Genomic DNA, 21,598 nt, shown 5'->3' with positions numbered 1-21,598 from the left:
TTCTCCTTGACGCTAGCTCAATGGACATAAAATGTTTTACTAATTTATTAGATAGGGCCTATTTCTGAAGCTTCCCATGTGCAGACCTTGGTCTGATTTGCACAGCTGGGACTATATTTTGCAAAGCAATCTCTGAATTGTTATTAGCTGCGCGTGTTATTGCAATGACTAGACAACTGAAGCAAAATCACAACCCTAATGCACGGCAAATGCATGATACAACACAATCCTGATAGTTTCTAATCTAAAATGACAAGATGCCTAATAGGACAAAATAATTGTCATTTCTTTTTCATAACAAGGAGCAGAGGCAAAGGGAAAGAAGTTGCCTGAACTAAAATTTAGGTAAACCTTTATCATTAGAATATCCTTCCTGTCAGGACAAGTCTATGTCCTGAAACAGAGGAAACAAAGAATACTTTTAACAATGATATTTTCAAAAGAGGTGTTGATATTTCTACGTGAAGTCAACTACAGGAATAAAAGATGCTGCTGGCTATTGTAAAGTCAAATTCTGTATTTTTTTGAGTGGAGCATGGATTTCAATACTTGTGAACAAAGTGAACAGGATTTGGTCTGTGATTTCAAGAAGCATCAGATATTGCTTCCCTCTCTATTTATCCAAGCTTTTCTTGTAGTTTGCAAAATGTTTTTCTCTTTTTAAATTATAATTCATAAAGAATGTGGCGGGTCCCTACACAGATGTGTAGAGACAGAGTAAATCTCTGTAGGTGACACATAACCGAAAAGCAGCAGAACTATGGGAAAACTGTTGACTGCCTCATCTCTACTCTGCTGACTAAGCCGCTTCTTTCTCAGATCAGGTGTGTGGGAAGTTTCTGGGCAAACATGAAAATAATGGCAGACAGGGAGGAACACAGGCAGTTGGAGGAGCTAGGTGACTTATTACTAGATTTTTCTTCCTGTTATTTTCTAAGGATTAGATAACCAGCACATCATTGAAGCTCTAGTGTGCTCCTGTGCAGTGGGGATGGAATATACTGTTGCGATTCACCACTATTCCTTATACTCCTAAAGCTGAACTGGTTGATATGCCCCCTTGTATCTGATATCCAGCTTATAGCCGTGAATACAAAATCAGCATCGTTTGAAAGCAGTCTGCTTACACAAATGAAAAGTTAATAAACAAAACGTGCAAGCAACCCTCAAATCTGAAAAAGCCAAGGAATTCACTGTTAGATCACCACTGAACTTGGAAGGACCTCTAACTCTCCAGCGTCCTCTTGCCTAGAGAGATTTCCATACAGAACCAACACTGCGATACTGTTTTTCTGCCACCTGTTTGATCCATCTCCATAAATACCTGTTTTTTTAAAAATATTTCCTACTGTGGTGTATTTTTCAAGTCTATTTTTAAAAATAAATCTAATTTGTAAAATAAAATAATCAAAAAGCGGGGAGAGGGGAACCCCCTGGCAGGATGCCATCAACTCAGTCTGAGCACTTTAAGCACCCAACTGAAGTATTTAATTTGAGGACAGAGTCATCCTACGCGTTCTGCGTTTTCAGTGCAACAGACAGGCACATCTGGAAGGTCATTTTAGTGCCACGTAGGCAAATTAGCTCAGAAAGCATTTCTCTCAATCAGTTAGTTACAGAAAATGGCTGAAGAAGTCATTTTTCCTAGCGTAGGTACTCCAGAAGAGTGCCTGAATCTATCTGGTTGGATCCTACTAAATATAGTAGGGTGACTCTGACTCTAAGCAGTTCAGGAGCTCAGGCCCAAAATGACCTCTTTCTGCTCCAGTCTCCCACACTTAAAACCAGGTCCACTCTCTGCAGTACTGCACTGTCATACACTGGCCGCTGCCTTCCCTACACTTGGGGCAGACTTACTTAAGCTAGCTTGAAATTAGTTAAGTGGAGCAGTTGGAACCTAGCTGCAAGGATAAGGGGCTTTGCATGGGCTTGCCCCTCAAATATTTAACTTTTGTAGCCTGCATTTTGCTTCACATCCACCAATTTCAAAATGACCTCAGCTATGTCTACACTGAAGCTACAGCAACATTTGTGGTATAACTATACTCAAAAGTTAAGGTTTGATGTGCTGACTGCTCTTCACAGACATCTTCGCAGAACAGGCACAGAGATTATGTTCTGTGGCTATATCAATTTTCCTTCGATTTTCTCATCACCTTCATTATAACTTGATTTCGGTTTTGGGTTAAAGAATTCAGGCCGCACACAGTGCTGATTACAAAAAGACGTGAAGGACTGCACAAAAATATGGAAGTAATATGGAAGGCGAAGCTCAAATTGTTGCAGAAAAGACTAGAAGGAGAAATAAGAGTATTTATAGCAAAATCTAGATAATTAATACTCAAAACATGCATTACTACACATTTTTGAAACTCGAGCTGACAAAACAAACAAGTTGCATACATATGTGATCACATATTCTTCCAAAAAAATTTTGCTCCTCTTCCTACTACCTTGAAAAATCCACTAGGTTGCCAAATTAACAGTAATGCTATCATTAATATTAATTCATAACGCTATCCTCCTAGATTCTGTTAATCAATAAGAAAATGTTACTTTAAATCACCACATAAACATTAGATGGCAGCTTTCTGTTTTATTTACTGTTTTGAATTCTCCTGATTTTGCATCCTGTGAATGGAAAACATGACAGAATTAACTTGCTGATGAGATATGGGTTGCAAAGTTCATGAAAAAGACAAAATCTAGGCACAGAGGTAATACCGGGGGAGTGCCATATCTGAAATAGCACATGGAATTTAACACCAATAAACATCCTCTTCAGGAAAAGGTATTTTTCAGAATATAAATTCAAGTTGTAAGACCACAGATCTGTTAGGTACTACAACTGAATCCTGATAAGAAAAGGAGACCAATTTATGCAGTGCTGCAGAGACATCATAAAGGTATACATATTATCAAATAACACGAAGCAGAGATAGTAGAAAGATGCACTCATTTTAGCAACTCATAATACAGGAACCAGAAGATAAACAGGACATTTAAAAGTCGAATAAGGAAATACATTTTACATAAGAATACATAAACCTTGTGTGACTTAGTGCTGTTCAACAACATTAAAGACGAGAGCTTAAAGGGTTAAAAACCTGAATGCCTATGTGAATAACCAGAAAAATGCATAGCTAGGAAGTCTATAAAAAGCATTTTCAGAAGTTAAATATGCCTTTAAATTTATGGGGAAAAGTACAAAGGATGAATAGCAACATGAAGTGCCCTTGAACCTCTACTGAAGTATCTAGTGCTGGATACTGCCGAGTCCCACAGTTGACCTGACGGGAGGCTGATGGATGCGCAGAAGAGCCATCTGTCCTACAGACAGCAAACGCGGAGCCCAGATGGCATTAGCTATTAGGAAGGGTGTTTGCTGTCTTCCCTGACAGCAGAAATGTTGCCCAGAAGAAATCAGGGCAACTGGCGCCATGCACAGCCATCAGGGAGAGAATAAGACTAGACAAGAGACAGGAGCAGAGGTCCAGATAAAACTGTTGTTAAGGCCATCAGGGAGGATCAATATTCTTCACGCCGTTGGCTGTCCATCCAGTACGGGCCAAATAACCGGTGGGAAAGGGTTGCACGCCTGACTGCTACACTTCCAGGTACAAAGTTCCCTTCTCTACAGATTCGTGCTATTACTCCTTCCTTTCCTCCACCTCAAAAATAAATCAACAAAAGTGGATGTGAACACCTGCCACGTGCTGAAGCTGACAACCGCGTCTGCATCTCTCTCCCTTCCTCTTTCATATTAGGGCAGCATCCATCCCTACTACTGCTGTATAGCATAGTACCAACCTAGAAACAACAAATGGTGTCATTTATAACAAGACAAGTATTCCTAGGTAGTTAATTTATTTTGCTCATGCTTATAATAACGCCTGCAGCAATCAGGTGTCTTAATTTTCCTGTGAATAGTTCTCTTGAAACGGTACTCTCAGAAATGTGAAAGTTAAATGCAACAACAACAGTTTCCCTGTGTTCCACCTGTATCTCTCTTTTTTAACTCAGAATAAAAGCTGTTGAACAAGTTTGCCTTTCCACTTCTACCAGCCTCGGAGAGCAGCTGTGTTCTTTCCCAGTACCTACAAAGGATGGGGAGATGGGATTTACCCGCTAACGATCAGAGAGACACTAGTGAGAAATGGGGAAGGAAGGAATGGCGCCACTTCTTTCACCAAAAATTAAATCATCCTCCCCTCTGCAGTCAATCCCCCTTTGTTTTTCTCTTTCATGACATCTAAATCTATGCTGGTTGGCTCTCCTTACTGTCTCCTATGTTCCCTTCTTCTCCAGTGCCTGGAGACCTTTTGAGGATGGTCCCACCACTTTGGGGCAGAATTTCTGCTGTAGATAAGGCGCTGGTTCCTGCAGGATGAAGCAGGATTCCTCTTGTAGGTACTTAACTCCGCAATGTGCCTGCAAGTCAGCTCGCAGCACAAATGTTCCTGACTGCTCTTCAGTAATAGGGGATCTGGATTCTAATACAATATAGCAAAAGGGTGTGCAAGGCATGCAAAGAGAATGTATTTAATCCTGGCCCTGTTTCCGGTCTTCCATTTAATCTTGGTTGTTATTTTTCTCTCTCTCGACTGGCACCCACCAGGCAGATTGCAAGCAGAAACACAATTCTGGAGGTTGTAATAACACAAACAAAGCTTTAGAGCCACTTATCTGAAGTGATTTTACTTCTACCATATCAGCGTTAGTCAGTGATGTGCCCTGCTATGAAAAGAACCTTCTTGGTCGTTTAAAAGTATAGTCCCACTACTCCCACTTAGCATTCATCCACCCATTTTTTCCCTTTTCATTCCTCCTGCCAATACTTCAGCATTATACTTTTTCTTCCCTTTCTTTCATACAGTTGCATGCGTGCACAAAATTCGAAGAAAAGCAGTATTCTGAAACAGACTGTTCATTCATTAAATTAAATTGAACAGACATGGAATACATGCAAAATCACATTAACATGAATGCTTGCCACAAAGAAAGAGACAGACACACAAATTTTAATACGGTATCTGATTCACCTAAAATTTTCACAGAGAGAATACAGAGGTTTCATCTGTCCTGTTTTAAAATAATTTTTGGTGAAGCCACGTACATACAGGCAGAACGTCTTCAGAGACTCAGCACATCCTTACTGACATTGTAACAAATCTGAAGACGTGACATATGTTCATATTCCTGAACATTTCCAAGGATTTGAAAGATCCTTTGAAAGATCCTCTTTGAAAACCATGTTTAAAGATAAACAAACAAAAAAAAGAAAGAAGCTTTTTTTTTAAAAAAAAAAAAAAAGGAATGCTACTGAAATCATAACAAATCATTCTTACTTCGGCTGACATGATAGATCGGAGAGCTCAGCACATTGCAATTTCTTCAGTAAATTTACCAAAGCTCATTCCAACCTAAGAATCTTGAGAGGTGAGAATATCAGTTCAGCTGCCAACACAAAGGTGAGCAGATGGTGCTGCTCTGCTGGGGAGCAGCGATGCAATAGCACATAAATGAGAAAGCAGTCTCTTCGTGGTTTGCTGTGTTTAATACTGGGAATGATAATTGGAGCTGGGCAAACCTGGCCTTCAGCCAATGCCTTCGCTGGATTCACAGGAACCTCACAGCTGTTTTTATTTGATGTCAGCTACTAAATAAATATTTCCAGGTAGTACTAAAGTACTGCTGTAAAGGACTTTATAGTACTGCTTAATGCAAACCAAAGTGAAAGGGAAAACATTGCCCCTTTTGATTCAGGAACTCAGAAATGAATCCCTAAAAGCTGCCCTCTCTCCTCTTGTCAGTTTTGAACAATTTGAATCATTGCTCTATACACACAAGTAACTCAAACTACTCCATTTAAGATCTCTAGAAACTGCCACTCTCTATATATGTTTTTTTCCCCCCATCCTTCTTCGCCTTATTAAACTATAAAGTGATCTTAAAAGCAGATTTGCTTTCCACCAAAGCCAACAGGGGTCTCCTGGTTGACCTCTCTGGTGCTTAGAACAGGTGCATAAGCAGGGAGTAAACAGGTATTTCAGTGCTGGGGAACCTATTTTCAGAATTAACACAGCCTCTCTTTCAGGGAACAGGCTAATTTTCCTTCAGCAAGCAAGGTCTCCAGTCACCAAAAGCAAATTCAGAACCCGGATGCAGCTCCAGTCCGATCGCCAAGGAAAAAGTATCTGGATGCTTATGATTTAAATTTAAATGTAAGTTCATTCAACCATCCCTTTCTTCTTCCTTTCCCCCCTTTTCCTTCCTCCCAAAGGCAAAGTGCATTAACACTTAAAATAAGCTCACACTTTTGACTGCAAGCTGCTAAGGTGCGCTCAGCACCGTAAAACAAGCCTTCCATGTAGGTAAGGGGGAATGAAAACAAATGTCAATCTACAGTCTCACTGGATGGGCCTCCCGTTCCAACCAGCACTAAGAGGCATTTCCAGGACACGCGGCTTTCCTACAAAGCAGAGGATATATAGAGTTGGCTGACCTCGTTCTTCAGGTTTCTTGCCAAGAAGTGTTCTGCCACGTGGGCTGGAAGCACGTTCTCCAGCAGCACCCGATTTAGATTCTCCATCGTTTCAATCTCCTCCCGCTCTTTTTTGAACTTGTTCTTCCACAGGAAGTCTAACCTACAGTAATATTCATTCTGTTACAAGAGGACACAGAGGTAAAGAAACAATAGGCATTTGTCCTGCTGGAGTACAGGTTTAAGAGACAAAATAAGCACAGTACATCACTCCTACAAGGCTATTGTTGGGTTTCCCCTTGCCTATTTGGCCACTCAAGTACAATTCCAGTTCCAACAAAAATCAAACCGCAAGCATGCGCTGTGACATAGACTTCACCAAAGTTACAAGGCCCCAACTGGGGGCAGGTAAAAAAAAAAAAGATGCCAAGTGCCCTTAAACAACGGAAGGTTTGTTTATTTACTCTCAGGCTTTGGCAGAATTCGTTCCACAATTCAAATCCATTATGGACACATTTTACAGTTTTGTAACTTAACATGCCATCTTATTTATCTAAAGCGTAGAATTTCTGTTACAATAATGGACATTTCTGGAAGATCCTAACTTTTACCAACTTTAACATATGTCATGCAATCAGCTTCGTAAGAAGAGTAGTACAAGAAAAAGCAGTCTACTGATAATAAGATGCCTTCAGTTTAACATAACACATACCTTCTCCTCTTAATATGGACATGGCAAATGTTTTTAGAATAACAAGAGATATTTTTAAACTGAAAATATTTTAAGATTATCAAAAATTGTCCAGACAGGTATATATTTTTTTTTATTTTACACTGCTTAAAAATAATAATCATTTATCTTTCTTTCTCTTTGTTTTCATAAAGGTTTCTGGGCATCTCCAGCAATAATAATAACTGGAACTATATATGAAATGCATAATATTCTTGGAATATCAATATTTCTGCAGCTCTAATTTCATTAAATTAGATGTTTACAAATGCATAAAACTGCATCTTTGTGGAGCTCACTATATTTCTTTTCCGTGTTGTTAATGTTTTGTGGTAAATTCCAGGGCATTATTTCAACATCAAAGACTTTACTGGCTTGACTATCTCATTTGAGCTGATATTAATCAAGATCCATTTCAGTGCAGCCCAGTGGTTTAATGGCATCCTGGGGCCCCAATGAAGACTAAGTTATTGACCAGGAGAACATAATTATGATGACAATCTTACTCTACAAAAACCTGCAAATGTCTTTTAGTATTCTTCGCAGTCACTAGTTGTTCACACCAAAAATGAAGGTAGTCCTTCTGACTGGAAAGTTGCTATCGCAGCTTTAAATGTTATTCATAGATAACTTGTTGAGATCACAGTCAAAGATAGAGTAGAAAGTTGCAACGGGATCGTATTAAAATGATTTTGAAAGCTTTCAAAAACCAGTCATGGCAAAAACCGGTGAAATGAAGAATGTACCTGGCTCTGGGAATGTTTCGTTTGCTACCCTAAGCTAGTATGGCCATCAAAAAGAAGCAGATCTGCTTTCTCCGGTTCACTTCCGACTGCTCACTTCCACTCTGTGCTAATCCTTCTGGCACAAGCACTGATGCAGCCACACAATAAAACTAGATTAGGAAGCATCTGGCTGAAAAGGATCATCTTTCCAGGGTTAATTTTTAAAGCCAGATCATTTCCCTATTTGAGGCCAACTACACAGCTCCACAAGTAGCTCTGCCAGTAGAAACGAGGAGATACAAGGATAGGAGTGGGTGGCTACTTCTTTTAGTAGCAATGCTGGTTATGCAGCTTGAAGCATTAGCTGAACCTGAGAGGTAAGTTTGCTCACATAACCTTCAATGCTATACTTGCTCTCCCTCTCTCCCTCACCAGTCAACCAGAGATATACATTCCCTCTCCTGCTTTTGCATCAGGATTGGCACTTGTCTGACCTGTGAGCAGACGCACAGAGGCAGGCTTGTGGGAAACCATTTTTCAATTGAGATTAACTTTCCGGTTGCTCACCCTGGGGACAGAGGAGCACTGATGCTGGTACAAGAAAAGCAGAAAGACCACCCTTTTCATTGATGGCTTCCCATTAAATCAGCACAGCTGTGCTGTATTCTTAGTTTAACATTGTTAAAATAATCAAGTAGGTATTGAGAGACAGACAGAGAGAGAAAGGGAGAGAAAAAAACAAAAAAAATCAAAAAACCCCAATGATAACACCTGCAAAGCAGAAAAATGTGATAGCAAATGGAGAAATGACTTGTATATTACCCTCAGCGGAAGATGGGTGCTGGGATAGAGAAAGGCTCAACAAGAACTGTGATGAGAGGAAGGCTGCAATTAGCCATAGAAACAGCGTCTCTACTAAATACATGATTTTGCTGTCCAGTAGGACTACGAACATTAGTTCCCATCTTTATGTGCCCTTGAGAATATGAACTGCAATGTCAGAGACTGAGCTGTCCTTTTGTGAAAAATGTTCTTCCATTCCACTGAACATTTCTGTTTGCCTAAGTAGATGCTGGTGAGTAACACTGTGTTGGTTTCCTCTGTTTTACATAAATACATTTGGGATGAGCTGTGTCCAATATCTGGGAAAAAAATATGCAGAACGAATGCAGTTCAACATCTCTCTTGAAGGGGAGATGACTGTGGAAGCATAGTGTAAGGTTTTGTCAACTCTCTGTGCTTTTGCGGGAAAGGGAATTTTTACTTCTTATGATGAATTTGCAAAGGCAGAAAGCTTGTCTAAAATCCAAGAGGCAACACGAATAATAAAAGAAATGTTTGTCCTGAACTTGTCTGTGTTTTCCCAGTTTAACCAGCTGATCTAAAAGATATATAAAAGATACTGCCTTTCCCTGCAACCACTGGCTGTTTTATACCCTTAGACTACCACAGAAACAACACAACTCTTGAAATTATTAGAAAAGAGTTTCAGAACAAATAGAAAGCAACTTTCCATAATTGTCTAAATACACAGTGCACCCACTCCCTGAGCAGCGAATGCAGGTGTTGCCCTCTTCCCTCTTTATAAACGTCACAGTCAATTGAAAAGTCGGGCTGAGAAGAACCTCCATGTGGAAACTGAGTGGACGTGGGCAGCAGATTGCCGGGGCAGTGGGCTGCCCACGTGGCCAAAACCACAGCAAATGGTGCCACCGATTCCAGAATGAGTAATCAGTGCCTCGCTCCCCGCCTTTAGTTTTCCTTACCATTACAGAATCACAGAATCACAGAATCACAGAATCGTTTGGGTTGGAAGGGACCTCTGGAGATCATCTAGTCCAACCTCCCTGCTCAAGCAGGGTCACCTAGAGCAGATTGCCCAGGATCACATCCAGACGGGTTGTGAATATCTCCAGGGAAGGAGACTCCACAGCCTCCCTGGGCAACCTGTTCCAGTGCTCTGTCACCCTCACAGTGAAGAAGTTTTTTCTCAGGTTCAGATGGAACTTCCTGTGGTTCAGTTTCTGCCCATTGCCTCTTGTCCTGTCGCTGGGCACCACGGAGAAGAGGCTGGCCTCATCCTCTTGACACTCCCCCTTCAGATACTTGTACACTGAGGGAGGAGTTTGTCTGTGTGGCCCTGGCTACTGCTGGCAAGCGTATGGGCCACACCAGAAACAGCATAAAGCCTGCTCTTCAGGAATTTCTTTTCTAATGTCACTTTTCCCCTCTAGTCTCTTTTCACAGTAGGATTAGGGCACAGACTTGGCACAGGTCCTGGCAACGAAGGAGGAACGGGAAAGAAAAGCAGGATATCTGCTGGAAGGAGAGAGGGGTAGGGGAGACCTCCGCTTGCAATCGGAGTGGGGTAGAGATAGGTGGGTGCAGGAGGAACAGGGGTACGCAACAAGAAAACCTGCAGTGGTATCTCCCAGCTCTGTTGCCCAGCTGCAGCAGGGTTTTATTTTGCCTACACTGCTGAGAAGCCTTGAGCCGGCTCTGCAAGCGTCACTCAATGAAAACAATAAGCAGGAAGCTTAACAACAAACACGACGATGGACAGTTTCACGTGTCATTTCATTAAATTGTGAAAATCATGGTAAACATTGTGAAGAACAGGGAGATAAAATGGGTTAAAAAGGAATTAGACATGCTAGTAGAAGGCAGAGCAATCTGTAGCTATTAAACACTGTCACAAAAATGCTCACTGGCAGAATGTGGGAAAAACACAGTATGTCTACGAATGTTGCAGTGACATCACTTCACTGAATGGTCATGTTATGCAGGTGCTGTTTCTCCTGTATTCTCTCCCTAAGCATTTGCTACTAGTTGGTGTCACTAATGGAAACATAACATGGCAGGCCTTACGTGAGATTTGTGCTAAACCTAGTTCAAAACATTTTCTAATTATTATTTATACTTAGCCTGAAAATGTTGAAAAACACAGAGGGTTTTTCTCCCTCTTCTTTAAGAGAAAATAAGCTAGCAGAAAAATTAAAGGCAACAGACTGAAAAATCCACAGGCATGCAGAATTATGGCAAAGATCTCGTCCTAAAGCCCTGAAAACAAAGGTTTCATTTTTCAAGTAGTGTGACAGAGAATAACATACGCAAGCTGTTGTACCATGCAAAATATAAAGTTTCTTTTTGACGTAACTGAACCCTAATCTACCCACAAGGACTCTCTCTGCTTAGTTAGGATGTTGTTCCTTCTCCTTTTTTTAATCAACATTGCACACACTATCCACTCTATGCGACACTTCGGTTGACAGGGACTGAAGAGTCTTACCTGGGGTGGTGAAGTATCTATTCCTGTCCCCTCCTGGATGTAGCTGTGCCCCAGCCCGACTTTCTGCTACCTTCCCTGAATGAGCAAACTCTAACAAGGTGCTGGTAGCAGGGGCAACAGAGAGGCTTATTTGGACCTCAAGAAGAACTTTCCCCCAAACAGCAAAAACTGCAAAAGCTGCCGAATAGGGATTTTTTTATCTAGCAAAGTGGACGGCCTGCTTGGCAATTTAAATTACAGTTATTACGGTTTGGGGGAATTATCATGTAAATGAGTGGTTTAAAGACAGGATGACATGATGTCCCTCTTAAGGCCGCAGGCTAATGGGGTGCAGGCTGCTGATGAGATGCCCCATGGATCGCTTCTCCCATCTCAGAGCCGTATCCTGAGCCTCACATGGTTCCTAGCGTAGTGGGCTGGGATTGCAGCGTTTAGCCACGGACAGGCCCGACGATTTAGAGAGGGAATTGCCCTTGCACCCGCTCTCAACTCTGCAGAACGTAAGACACCCAGTTTCTAAGGAAAAAGCACCACTGGGTAATAGAAAGAGTGGCTTCCTGTTGGTTAATAGTTTCAATACAACTGTGGCCTCAGTATGTGGTACATTTGATGTGCATGCTACATTGTTTCTGTGTCTGCATCAAATGGCAATAACTGTGAAGAAAATAGCTTGTAATTAAGCAACCAGAGAGCCAGCAGATGGATGCAGACAGATGGGAGCACACTTGGAGGCTATGAGACAATATTGGTCAGCATGACAGGCAACAGTCACAGCACACTATCGAATGTAACGCCTACAGTCTCAACCGCAGTTATGGCAGAGGTGAGTTTTAAGGACATATTGGAAGGCAATAAAAGAAATCACTTTTTAGATGCTCCCAATACTCCTTTGCAAGGGTGTGGGGCAGAATGGAAGAAAAGTGCCTGTCAGAAAATCTAAAACATGTTTGAGGAGGTGGGGGGCTGGCATTGCGTGCGCTAACGCAGATGAAAAGAACTGTGCATCTTACCTGTCTACCCAAAACCAGTAACGTGACGAAGAATATAAACAGAGAAATTGAGCCCATTGTCTTCAGGTCTTTCAGTATTCCTGGCCTACAAAATAAAAGCTTAAGTTCAGCAAGCTACTCAAAAGTTCAAACACAATTACTTTGGCACAAGAATAAAGAAAAGATTGCAATTTGTACTACTTTCTGGTAGGTAAATTAAGACCACTTAAATTGATACAATTTATGATGTTCTTATTTGATGAAATATGACTATTTTCATAATGAAACTTTAATTAATTCTACTACAATCTATGCAAATGTGCCTATATTTTTAAGTCCAGTACTAAGGTGAGAATTTATTACAAGTAATACCCTTCTTTGCTTACAAATGGAGACCATTTGGTGTTTAGTCTGTATATAATACACTACTTTCATAAGGCAGAGCTTGACTGCATCTCACGACCATGAGGAATCGGAACGCAAAGCACCTCTTTTCCAAGATGTCTTTTTATCTCAGAACCACAGGAGCCACAAGCTAGACCTCATATACACTTTACTAAAAACTCTGCTTTGGGAAAAGACACTAGAGATAATGGGAAACAGTCTACAGCAGCACGCCCCTACCGAAACCACCTGAAGAAGAGCCTTGGTGAAGAAGAACCTTTCTATGTAGGAAAATGCCAATAAATACACAAGCTTAACTGCTAAAATTAAGGCTGCAAGAAGCATATGACAAATCTAACCCATCACATGGTTCTACACCCCATCTCACATATATCTGAATAACTGATTTTGCTTATGCTTAAGTATTTAGACCTAAGCCCCAACAAAGCATATGTCTTCCTGTTAATTTTGATCCTTCCCCATGGATGTCTCCATGTCCTAAAGATCTTGAGCAGTTCATAGCACAGGAAAAAACGACTCCGAAATTCTACTCGGAATATGCTTTTTTTCCTCTTTCGGCATATGCAACTGCCCACTCAGGCTATGTATAAGACAATCACCTCTTTGTTTTAAAGAGGAGGTAGAAATTATATATGTCTAAGAATTATTTTCCATAGCAATGCTTAGAATTAGAGGCATAATTATGGTCTTTTATAACATCACCGATAACAAAGACTTCTGTGGCCTCACTGGAAATACAACATAGGGATGTGCAAGCACAGGAAGAAACCTGTCCAACCCGTAGGTATATATATTTTTTTGAACAGCTGAGACTGCATTTTTTACATTTTGAGACAACGTACTAGTTCTGGGAAAGTTGATTTTCTTTGCCTTGCAGCAAATATGTTTTAATAGCCTTAATGACGTTTAACATTTCTTCCTGATGTCCTTATTAGACAATACAAACTAAACTACATTGTACTTCCTATATTATGTGATTTAAACATCTTGCCCAGACTTGCTTATTTTATTCTAATGCTCTTAGGTGTGACGTTAACTTGTATGTTATTAGCAGCATGGCAGTGATTTTAAATTATGACTTGTAGATTATATAGCCAAAGATATTAAAAAAAAAAATCTGTTCCATGACCTAAGAACTGACATAGCTTCTGCTCCTCAGATACCTGTATTTCATTTCTATTAGTTTCAGAAGAATTGGAATTATCAACCTACCTTTTTAGAGGTGCCATTGCGTACATAAATTTGCTGTAATCATCCAGCATGGACCCATGAGTGTGTAGGAGGATAACATTGTAGCCCACCAGTGCAATCAACATTATCACCATTTTCAACTCATAATTTATCCTTAGGAAAACGGAACAGGAAATCAATCCTAATATGCAGCTGTATATAAAATACTGGCAAAGGAAAAGCAAATGGGAAATATTTAGGATTTTGTCTGTTGAGTGGGAAATCATACATAACAAAATGCCTAGGCTAGTTTTTCAAAAGTTATTAACTGATCAGTTAACTATGAAATCTATCAGTGTATAAAGAATCAGAGTACCACAACCAGATATTGGTGTTTCAGAAAATATATCGTTTTTCTCACTTGGCTCTAATTTACCTGAAACTCACTAAAATGCAGATTATGCTCCTAATTTATTCTCCCTCATTGTCACCCTTTGCCATTTTTTATTTGCTCATCTGCAGTAGCAAGAAGTGCTTATGCTTGGGACACCACTGCTGGTGGGTGCTGAAGTCTAGTGCAAGAGTCTACTTGCCAGCTTGCTGACAAAAGGTTTACTCCTGTGCCTCTGTGTGCTTTGCAGCCATACTTGAGTACCATTACCACGCTGGACACGTTACTGAGCATAGGAGAAGATCAAGATAAAAACATCTGAAGATCTGAAAAGAACTATTTCATTGACTACGCTTGCAGTGTTGGTAAACTGATGTAGTATGCACAGATCTTACGAACCTCAGACATACGTAGCTGTACAAACTACAAATATGACTCAGAGACGAAGAATATAAAATGATTAATTTGGCCTATGCATAACATAAATATAAGACAAATAAAAAAATCTTTACATCAAATCCGCTTGAATTATAACTACTTAAAAACACATGGCAAAAGCAACCTTTTCTTTCCTATGCCGTGTAAGTCAATGAAAATATGTATGGTTGAAGTAAAATTCCTTGAAAAAACCTTTCACTGGATACTTTCTGGAAAGGGATTAGGACATCAAAATTAATGCTATAATAGAAATAATACATTCTCACTAGAATTAGAAACTTGGTCTTTAACATATAACACCTTGGCCAAAGAGGAAACGTACTGGTTCCTGAAAAGTATAGTCCTGAACCTTGTAAGGAAGTTACCTTTTCTTACACTACAAAGCATTTTATTTCTAGGTATGCTATTTTCAGACTACTGTTGACTTGTTGATGGCAGTATTTTTGATATAAGCTAAATCATTATATACTGATTTTGAAGGATCATTAAGAAGAATAATTTTGATGGCATCTGCCTGGCAGAATTGATCTGCCGTATGAATCTTCACTGTTACTGTAAATTGCTTGTAGATCTGCTTGAAATAAGAAATAAAAAGAACTATTGTTCAGAATCACCAGAATTAAAACTTCACTGATGGTTGCATTCCTTAAGAGGTCATACTTTGTTTTCAGAATTCAGTGTTATATAAAAGTAGCAGAATCCATTTTTCACTTGACATGGCATCCTCCTTTTGAAACTAGTTTTCCAAAAAAAAAAAAAACCAAGCAAACAAAAGACAGTGTTGAATCCAAAAGTGAATTCAAGAATCCAGTCTTGAATCCAAAAAACTTCCAAGTGGATTAAATAGTCTCTGTTAGTGCTTCATAGGAATACATAGTCTAAAGGGAAAACTTTAGCTAAGATTTCAGACATGGCTGGATAGATTACAGAGCAGTTGCACAGCTACACACCTAAGAATGCAGGTACAGCATATTAAAATGCAAGATTCCAGTAAGTATGAAGCAGATTTGGAAATCACTCTATAGGCAACTCTATTCAACACCAGGTTAGGGGGCTTTTTTGAAAATGCAGCCCTAAATATGTCCTTTTCATATCATAATTTTCACATATTAGTTCAAGACTCTTGTTTCTGAGCACCCAACATCACAAGAGAATGTTTAAAATCCTTTCAAAGGGATTGAAATTTCACCCTTTTCACAAACATTTTGCAAACTGAAGTAGCTAGTGGAAGCATTCTGCTTTGAATCCTTTTTTATCCTTTCCAGCTTTTCAGACTAAAGCAAAGGGTCTTGAAAGAAATCAGAGGAGGAACTGCAAGATAACGTACTTCAAAAGAAACGCTGCAGGGGGCTAAGGTAGCAGTCTAGCTAACGTCTGAGAAAGATGCATGAAGGACATTGGAAAATAGCCACAATTTGGTGAAGGAACAGTCAAAGTAACCATACAGAAAACCAGGGCCAGTGGAATTACTGCAGTATGTGTAGCATGAGAGCTGTCATCCTTCTGAAAGTGTATAAATTGCCAGCTGCCAGGCCAATGGCAGCCTGGCTCCTGGGCTAAGCCATCTCCTCTGATTCAATCAGATGAATCTGAACTTTCCTACATAGGAATTACTGCCCAGCTGGGCCAAATTTATACCTTTAGTGTAAAGGTACACTAGGCTTGTTTCTGAGTGAAGGCCCCAGATGCAGGGTTGTTCATCCTACACCCCTGCACAACCTCCTGGAGAAAGAAAGGGGCTCAGATTACGCAGGCATTGAGGCTTTTCCCAAGACAATGAGCTGCAGTGATAGCAACCCTTATGATCTTATCTTCAGCCTAGCGCGACTGGTCTCATCTCTTCCAATTTAAGACCGGTGGCTATGAAGATCGTAATTTTACTAAAATAAAAGGGATTCTAGCCCATCTGTGAAGAAAAAAATGAAAACTAAGTCATTTTGGAATTTCTTAGTCAAATATAGTCTGTTCCAAAATTGCATCTTTTAAAAGTCAGTATTATGACTTTTGCTTATTTAACATATGGATACGGCAGCACTGATAATAGTTTATATTTCACCACAGGAGCAGATAGGCGTGATGCAAAATCTCCCAGGCCTAACTTCCAATACGTGGAAACTACAGAAGCTTCATAATAAAACTAAACAAAAATACAAGCAAAGTCCTTGACTTTGGTAAATCTTATAAAAGAGGAAGAAAGCAAGCAACGGAACTCAGAAAAGCTATTTTGTGGGGTGGGAGAGGGAGAGAATCAATTAGTATGCACCCGAATAGACTAAGTTCTAGCAGGGCTGAAATAACTACAAAAATCTCTTAATTTTAGATTACGTAGTAAATAGATTTGTAAGGTCCACTGTCATACCTCACAGGAAGTTTATCTGCATGAGATAATGCAGATTAATGCAGATTTAATGCTTAAAGCTAACACACAGATACAAAACATGATTGATTTTTAACTTAAGAAAATAAACACTGTCAGCACAAGTGTTCAGTATCAGTACTCAGTCAGCATCTTCTTCAGTTAAGAGGGAAGACATTTATTTCCAAATTTCTAAACAGCTTTCTAAGTCAACAATCAAAAATAGTAATTCAAAAGGAATTTGCAGCTTTTTAAGCTAGAGGTTATGAGCTCTGCAGTGGCTGAGGATGAAAATAATGTGCATTTGAGAGTAGTTTAATAAACGAAATGGGACAAGAGCATTACAGTCTTTAGCAAATCTAAGCTTTACATTTATATAAGCAAAAATGACATTTTTAACATAATTGTTCTGTCGATTTATCAAAGACAAAGTTTCTTTGATGAAAGAATGCATATTAATAGTTTAACATCTAGAAGCCATTAACTATTAGAAATGTGCCAATCATATGAAGAGCGGACAAAGATCTTAGCTATGCAAGGGAAAATACAGGAAAAGAAACAAACACTTTTTTTTAAGAACAATAGATTCAATCTTACTAATACGTATCATTTATGAAAAATGGAGCATTCAGATGCTTGTTGGAGAACTTAACTGGTTAAAAAAAAACCTTTCCAAGAAGTTCAAAACCATAAAAAGTAATGTAAAAAATGGGGATAGAGAACCTATTAATTAAAAAACATATATAACTAAGCATAGAAACAACTTAATTCTTTGTGGTTGTGAGTGTGTGCATACGCAGCAGCTGGAAGAGGGATGCAGTCATTTCTCTGGCACCAAGATTATTTGATGCGAGAGCCAAAAGAGGATTCAGGTACCCAGCACTGCCTGATAGTATTTAATCGATGCAATTATTTAACTTGAAAATGAGAACCCAAAACTCATGCTTTACACTGTATCTTTAGCAGGGAGATGCTGAAAGTTCATAATGCGGCTGCAGTTACTGCTGCAGTTATTGCGACTGTCTTTTGCAGAAGCGTTGTGCACATAAATGACATCCCGCTTTTGTGTGTGCTTGACACAGTCAATAGCTGTTTCACGTAAAACAGTATTTTGAATTCAGCACACACTGTTCTAGTGCTGGTGTCATCAGTTCTGCTTAAAGAGATAAAATAATCTCCCTTCTCCTCTTGCCACCTCCTGCTTATTCATCCAAACGCTGCTGACCTTTTTTGGCACAATATAGAGCGTTTTGTGTTCAACGGCAGGTCTTTTGTAAATCCGTTGAGAGTACCATTGCTCTCTAGGATGCAGCTCCCATTTTTGCAGGCATGTCCTTTCCCCTCTTCCGGCGCCCATAGCCGTGCTCTTGGTCACACCAAATCATCTCATTCCAATCAATTCAGGTCTTTGAAACCATTTATAGGGTGGTGTATGGACATCCCATTTCCTCCTCCCAGCCTGCCACTTAATAAAATACGCAGCGACAAGAGTCTGACCATCACAGCTTTCAAATTCAGTACCAGGCCAGCGACGAAAAAAGAGGAGCATATTGCCAGGCCTAGCATGGGGGAAGGCCGCCCGCAGCCGGACCCCGTTTCCTCGCTGACCGTCGCTCGGAGGTTTCTCCCTACGTACAATCTGCTTTGCAGTCCCCGTGTGTCCCCCTGCTAACCGGTAACACCAGTTTGTTGGACGGAATGAGCTACACACAGCTCTTCGCTATCAGACTGCCTCCCGCTTTTTGATCTGCTAGACATTAAGACCTCCACTCGCACAAGCTATCAACCTCCTTAAGCTCCCCACTTCCTTCAAGCGCGCTTGCAGGCGACTCTGGAAAAAAAAACCCAACCTTTTGGAGCGTTCTTAAAAACCAGGGGGTGTTTAGCTTCAAGCAGATCCAGTGACAGTCAATTTAGCGTTGTTAGTATACACAAATAAAGAAATGCAAAATGAACTTACCGGGAGGAAAAAATAGTTGTTTTGTATACACCACGGTGCCTGGTCGCTTGAATTAGGAAAACTTGCATTTGATGAATTAAGAACTGAGGGAAAAGCTTTCACAGCGTTATCCAGGAAAAACTAGAGAAAAACAACATGTAATCCATTAGCCTGTCAGCTACAAAAGGTCAAAAGAGAGAAGAGAAATGGAGAAAGCCTTGCCAGTAATCATTTAACTTCAGCATTTCACTGCAAATAGAAAAAGCAAAGGGAAAATGGCATCCCTTGATTACCTGCTCCTGCATGCTTCAGACCAAAACAACTCTGTTAACCCGCACCTGACACTTCCTATTTCAGTACGAGATGAAACCCTTTTTGTCATGTTATCTTCACATATCAGAATCTCATACACGCTAGAGACAACGATAAAACAGATTCAACAGGAAGAATAATTCCTGGGTTTGCCTCAACTGAACCTCCTACTTAAATGTGTAAAGAACTAAAGAAAGGATGGTAAGTCTTGAACAAAGTTGATTTATACAGACGCAGCCTTCTCGCATTAAAGATGTTGATAAAATTGCTCCTAATCTCATTGAAGCGGAAGATGGGAAACGCTATCTGCTGGATGGTGAAATTCGGCCTCCGGATGATACAATAATGATGCATTAACCCCGTGCACTCTTCACCAGCTAGATCTCTTTGACCGCATTAATTCCCCTGCTTTGACTCTCACCACTTTAGGGACTAGCAGCTCTCCCTGACTTTAACCAGCCTCATTTTTTTTTCATGGCCAGTTGCTCTGCTTTTGTTCTCATGCTTGTAGATAGCTTCTTGTACCTCACGTCTGAGCAGAGCACAGACAGCTGATGAAGTGATAGCAGCTTAACACACATCGCCTTAATCATAGCCGCTATCGCTGTGCTCACCAAACGGGAGCTAGTCTTCCTTCCCTGGGGCTCACTTAAATACATTTGGCTTACACGTGCCATGAGGTGACAGCAGCCACATGGACAGTTGGGCGATTCAGCTGAGTTGTCATTAAGCTGACATAACTAATCAAGCCCTTGCACTTTTCTCATCTCCAGCTGATGAGCTTCCAATTTACATCAGAATTTCTTGTCACTCTTCTGTCAGGCCAACCATGATCTTACACTTCGTACTACTAAATTTCACCCTATTTCTTTCACTCAGATCCTCAGCTGACTTTTTCCTTTCTAAAATCCCAAACCTTTCCCGGCAGATGTTGCCTGTCACCTTCATTTTATCAGCAAATTTCCCAGTCGCTCTCATACACTGTACATGAAACCCGCAGCACGCTGATCATTGTGGACTCTACACGTTCCCTCCCTCCAGTCTACTGGTCTCTGCACTTCAGCCAGTTCATGATCCAAATTTGTTTCCCACCATCTCCATCTTCTCTAGCTTACCTACTGTCCCAGAGAAAAACTGCTCAGTTCACTCCGATTGCTCAAACCAGGATCAAAACGGTTTATTGATTTACTAACTGCATATAATTAACCAGCAATCAGTGAACTGTACGTTCAGGATCAATGCCAGTGATAACAACAGATAAACCACAACACCAGATTAAAGAGCTCCTGCACTCTACTAATAGTTTATATGGTACCCTATATTAAACACTTTACCAAGGACCATAGTAAAAAGGATCTACCGCATTTTTACCAGCTACAGAAGTAGTTACATTAGCAAAATAATATCATGTTAGTCTGGCATGACATAGCTCTGTTAAGCCCAAGTTGTATTTTATTCCATTTTCCATGTTTCTGTATGTTTTTAGTGATTCTTAGAAATTTATTCTAAAATTAAATTCTGAGGTCAGACAAATGTGCCTTGGTTTGCTCACATAATCCCTCCCTCCTTTATGCAACTGTGCGCTGTTCTCCTACTAGTTCTTTAGAAGCATGATCAAATGCATCTGCTTTTTTTTGCAGATATGAAATAACTGTATTTAGTTTCAGAATCCTATTTCACACATTCCCACAGAGCAAAAGATTATATGCCATTAAGAACGCCAATGCACTTATATTTTATATATATACACATATGTGTATATCTATTTATATGTATTAATCTCTATTAAAGCATTTTAATTTTGTTTTTGAGCTTTGCACAGGACATTTCTGACATAAATGTTGTTTGCATGCACAGAATGCTCTAAGAAATGCAATATACCTATGAATACATAAATAAACATAGAAAAGAATAAAAAGGATTTGGAAATGTTATCATCTCCCATGAGCCAAACAACATTTATCTCTGAATGATGTGTTTGTACTTGTCTCTCTTGTCTTTCATCAGTTATCTACATCTGCTATCACGCTTTGGTGATATATATTGTTCCTCAACATAGTATTTTTTTTTAAGAGACAGCTCAGTCCTACTAAGCAGTCACACCTACTCAAATGACTCAAATGAAAGCAGTATTTTTTAGGAATATCAATGTTTGCCACTGACTATCTGAGCGTACTACCATTACATTCTCATTTTAATAGTTACTTATACGAACAGGTTGACTGTGTGATGGGTGGGCAGGAAGGAGAGAAGTTTAGCTAGGAAATACCTGTCCACAGAAGTACTGAAGCACAGGGGGAAAAAAAGAGGCAACATTAATTGATTTAAGTGTGTCCACAGATAATTCTAGTGTGGCCTTTAACTTGCTGT

The 21,598-nt window shown here is 39.9% G+C and overlaps 1 protein-coding gene across 2 annotated transcripts in view; it reads right to left on the bottom strand.

Annotated features, from left to right (window-relative positions):
- The window catches only part of ADCY2 (adenylate cyclase 2), a 201,854-nt gene that overhangs the window by 8,637 nt on the left and 171,619 nt on the right, over positions 1 to 21,598 (bottom strand). For both annotated transcript variants that reach the window (XM_068931363.1, XM_068931364.1), the window contains 4 exons: positions 18,938 to 19,057; positions 13,835 to 14,019; positions 12,239 to 12,323; positions 6,506 to 6,664 (listed from right to left, as the gene is read on the bottom strand). In XM_068931363.1, the coding sequence (XP_068787464.1) occupies positions 6,506 to 6,664; positions 12,239 to 12,323; positions 13,835 to 14,019; positions 18,938 to 19,057 (549 nt within the window). The remainder of the gene's footprint in view (positions 1 to 6,505; positions 6,665 to 12,238; positions 12,324 to 13,834; positions 14,020 to 18,937; positions 19,058 to 21,598) is intronic.

This window comes from Struthio camelus, chromosome 2, assembly GCF_040807025.1.
Source record: "Struthio camelus isolate bStrCam1 chromosome 2, bStrCam1.hap1, whole genome shotgun sequence".
Lineage (NCBI taxonomy): Eukaryota > Metazoa > Chordata > Aves > Struthioniformes > Struthionidae > Struthio > Struthio camelus.
The sequence above is the reverse complement of the archived record's forward strand: the minus strand, read 5'-3'. Positions and strand labels throughout refer to the sequence as shown.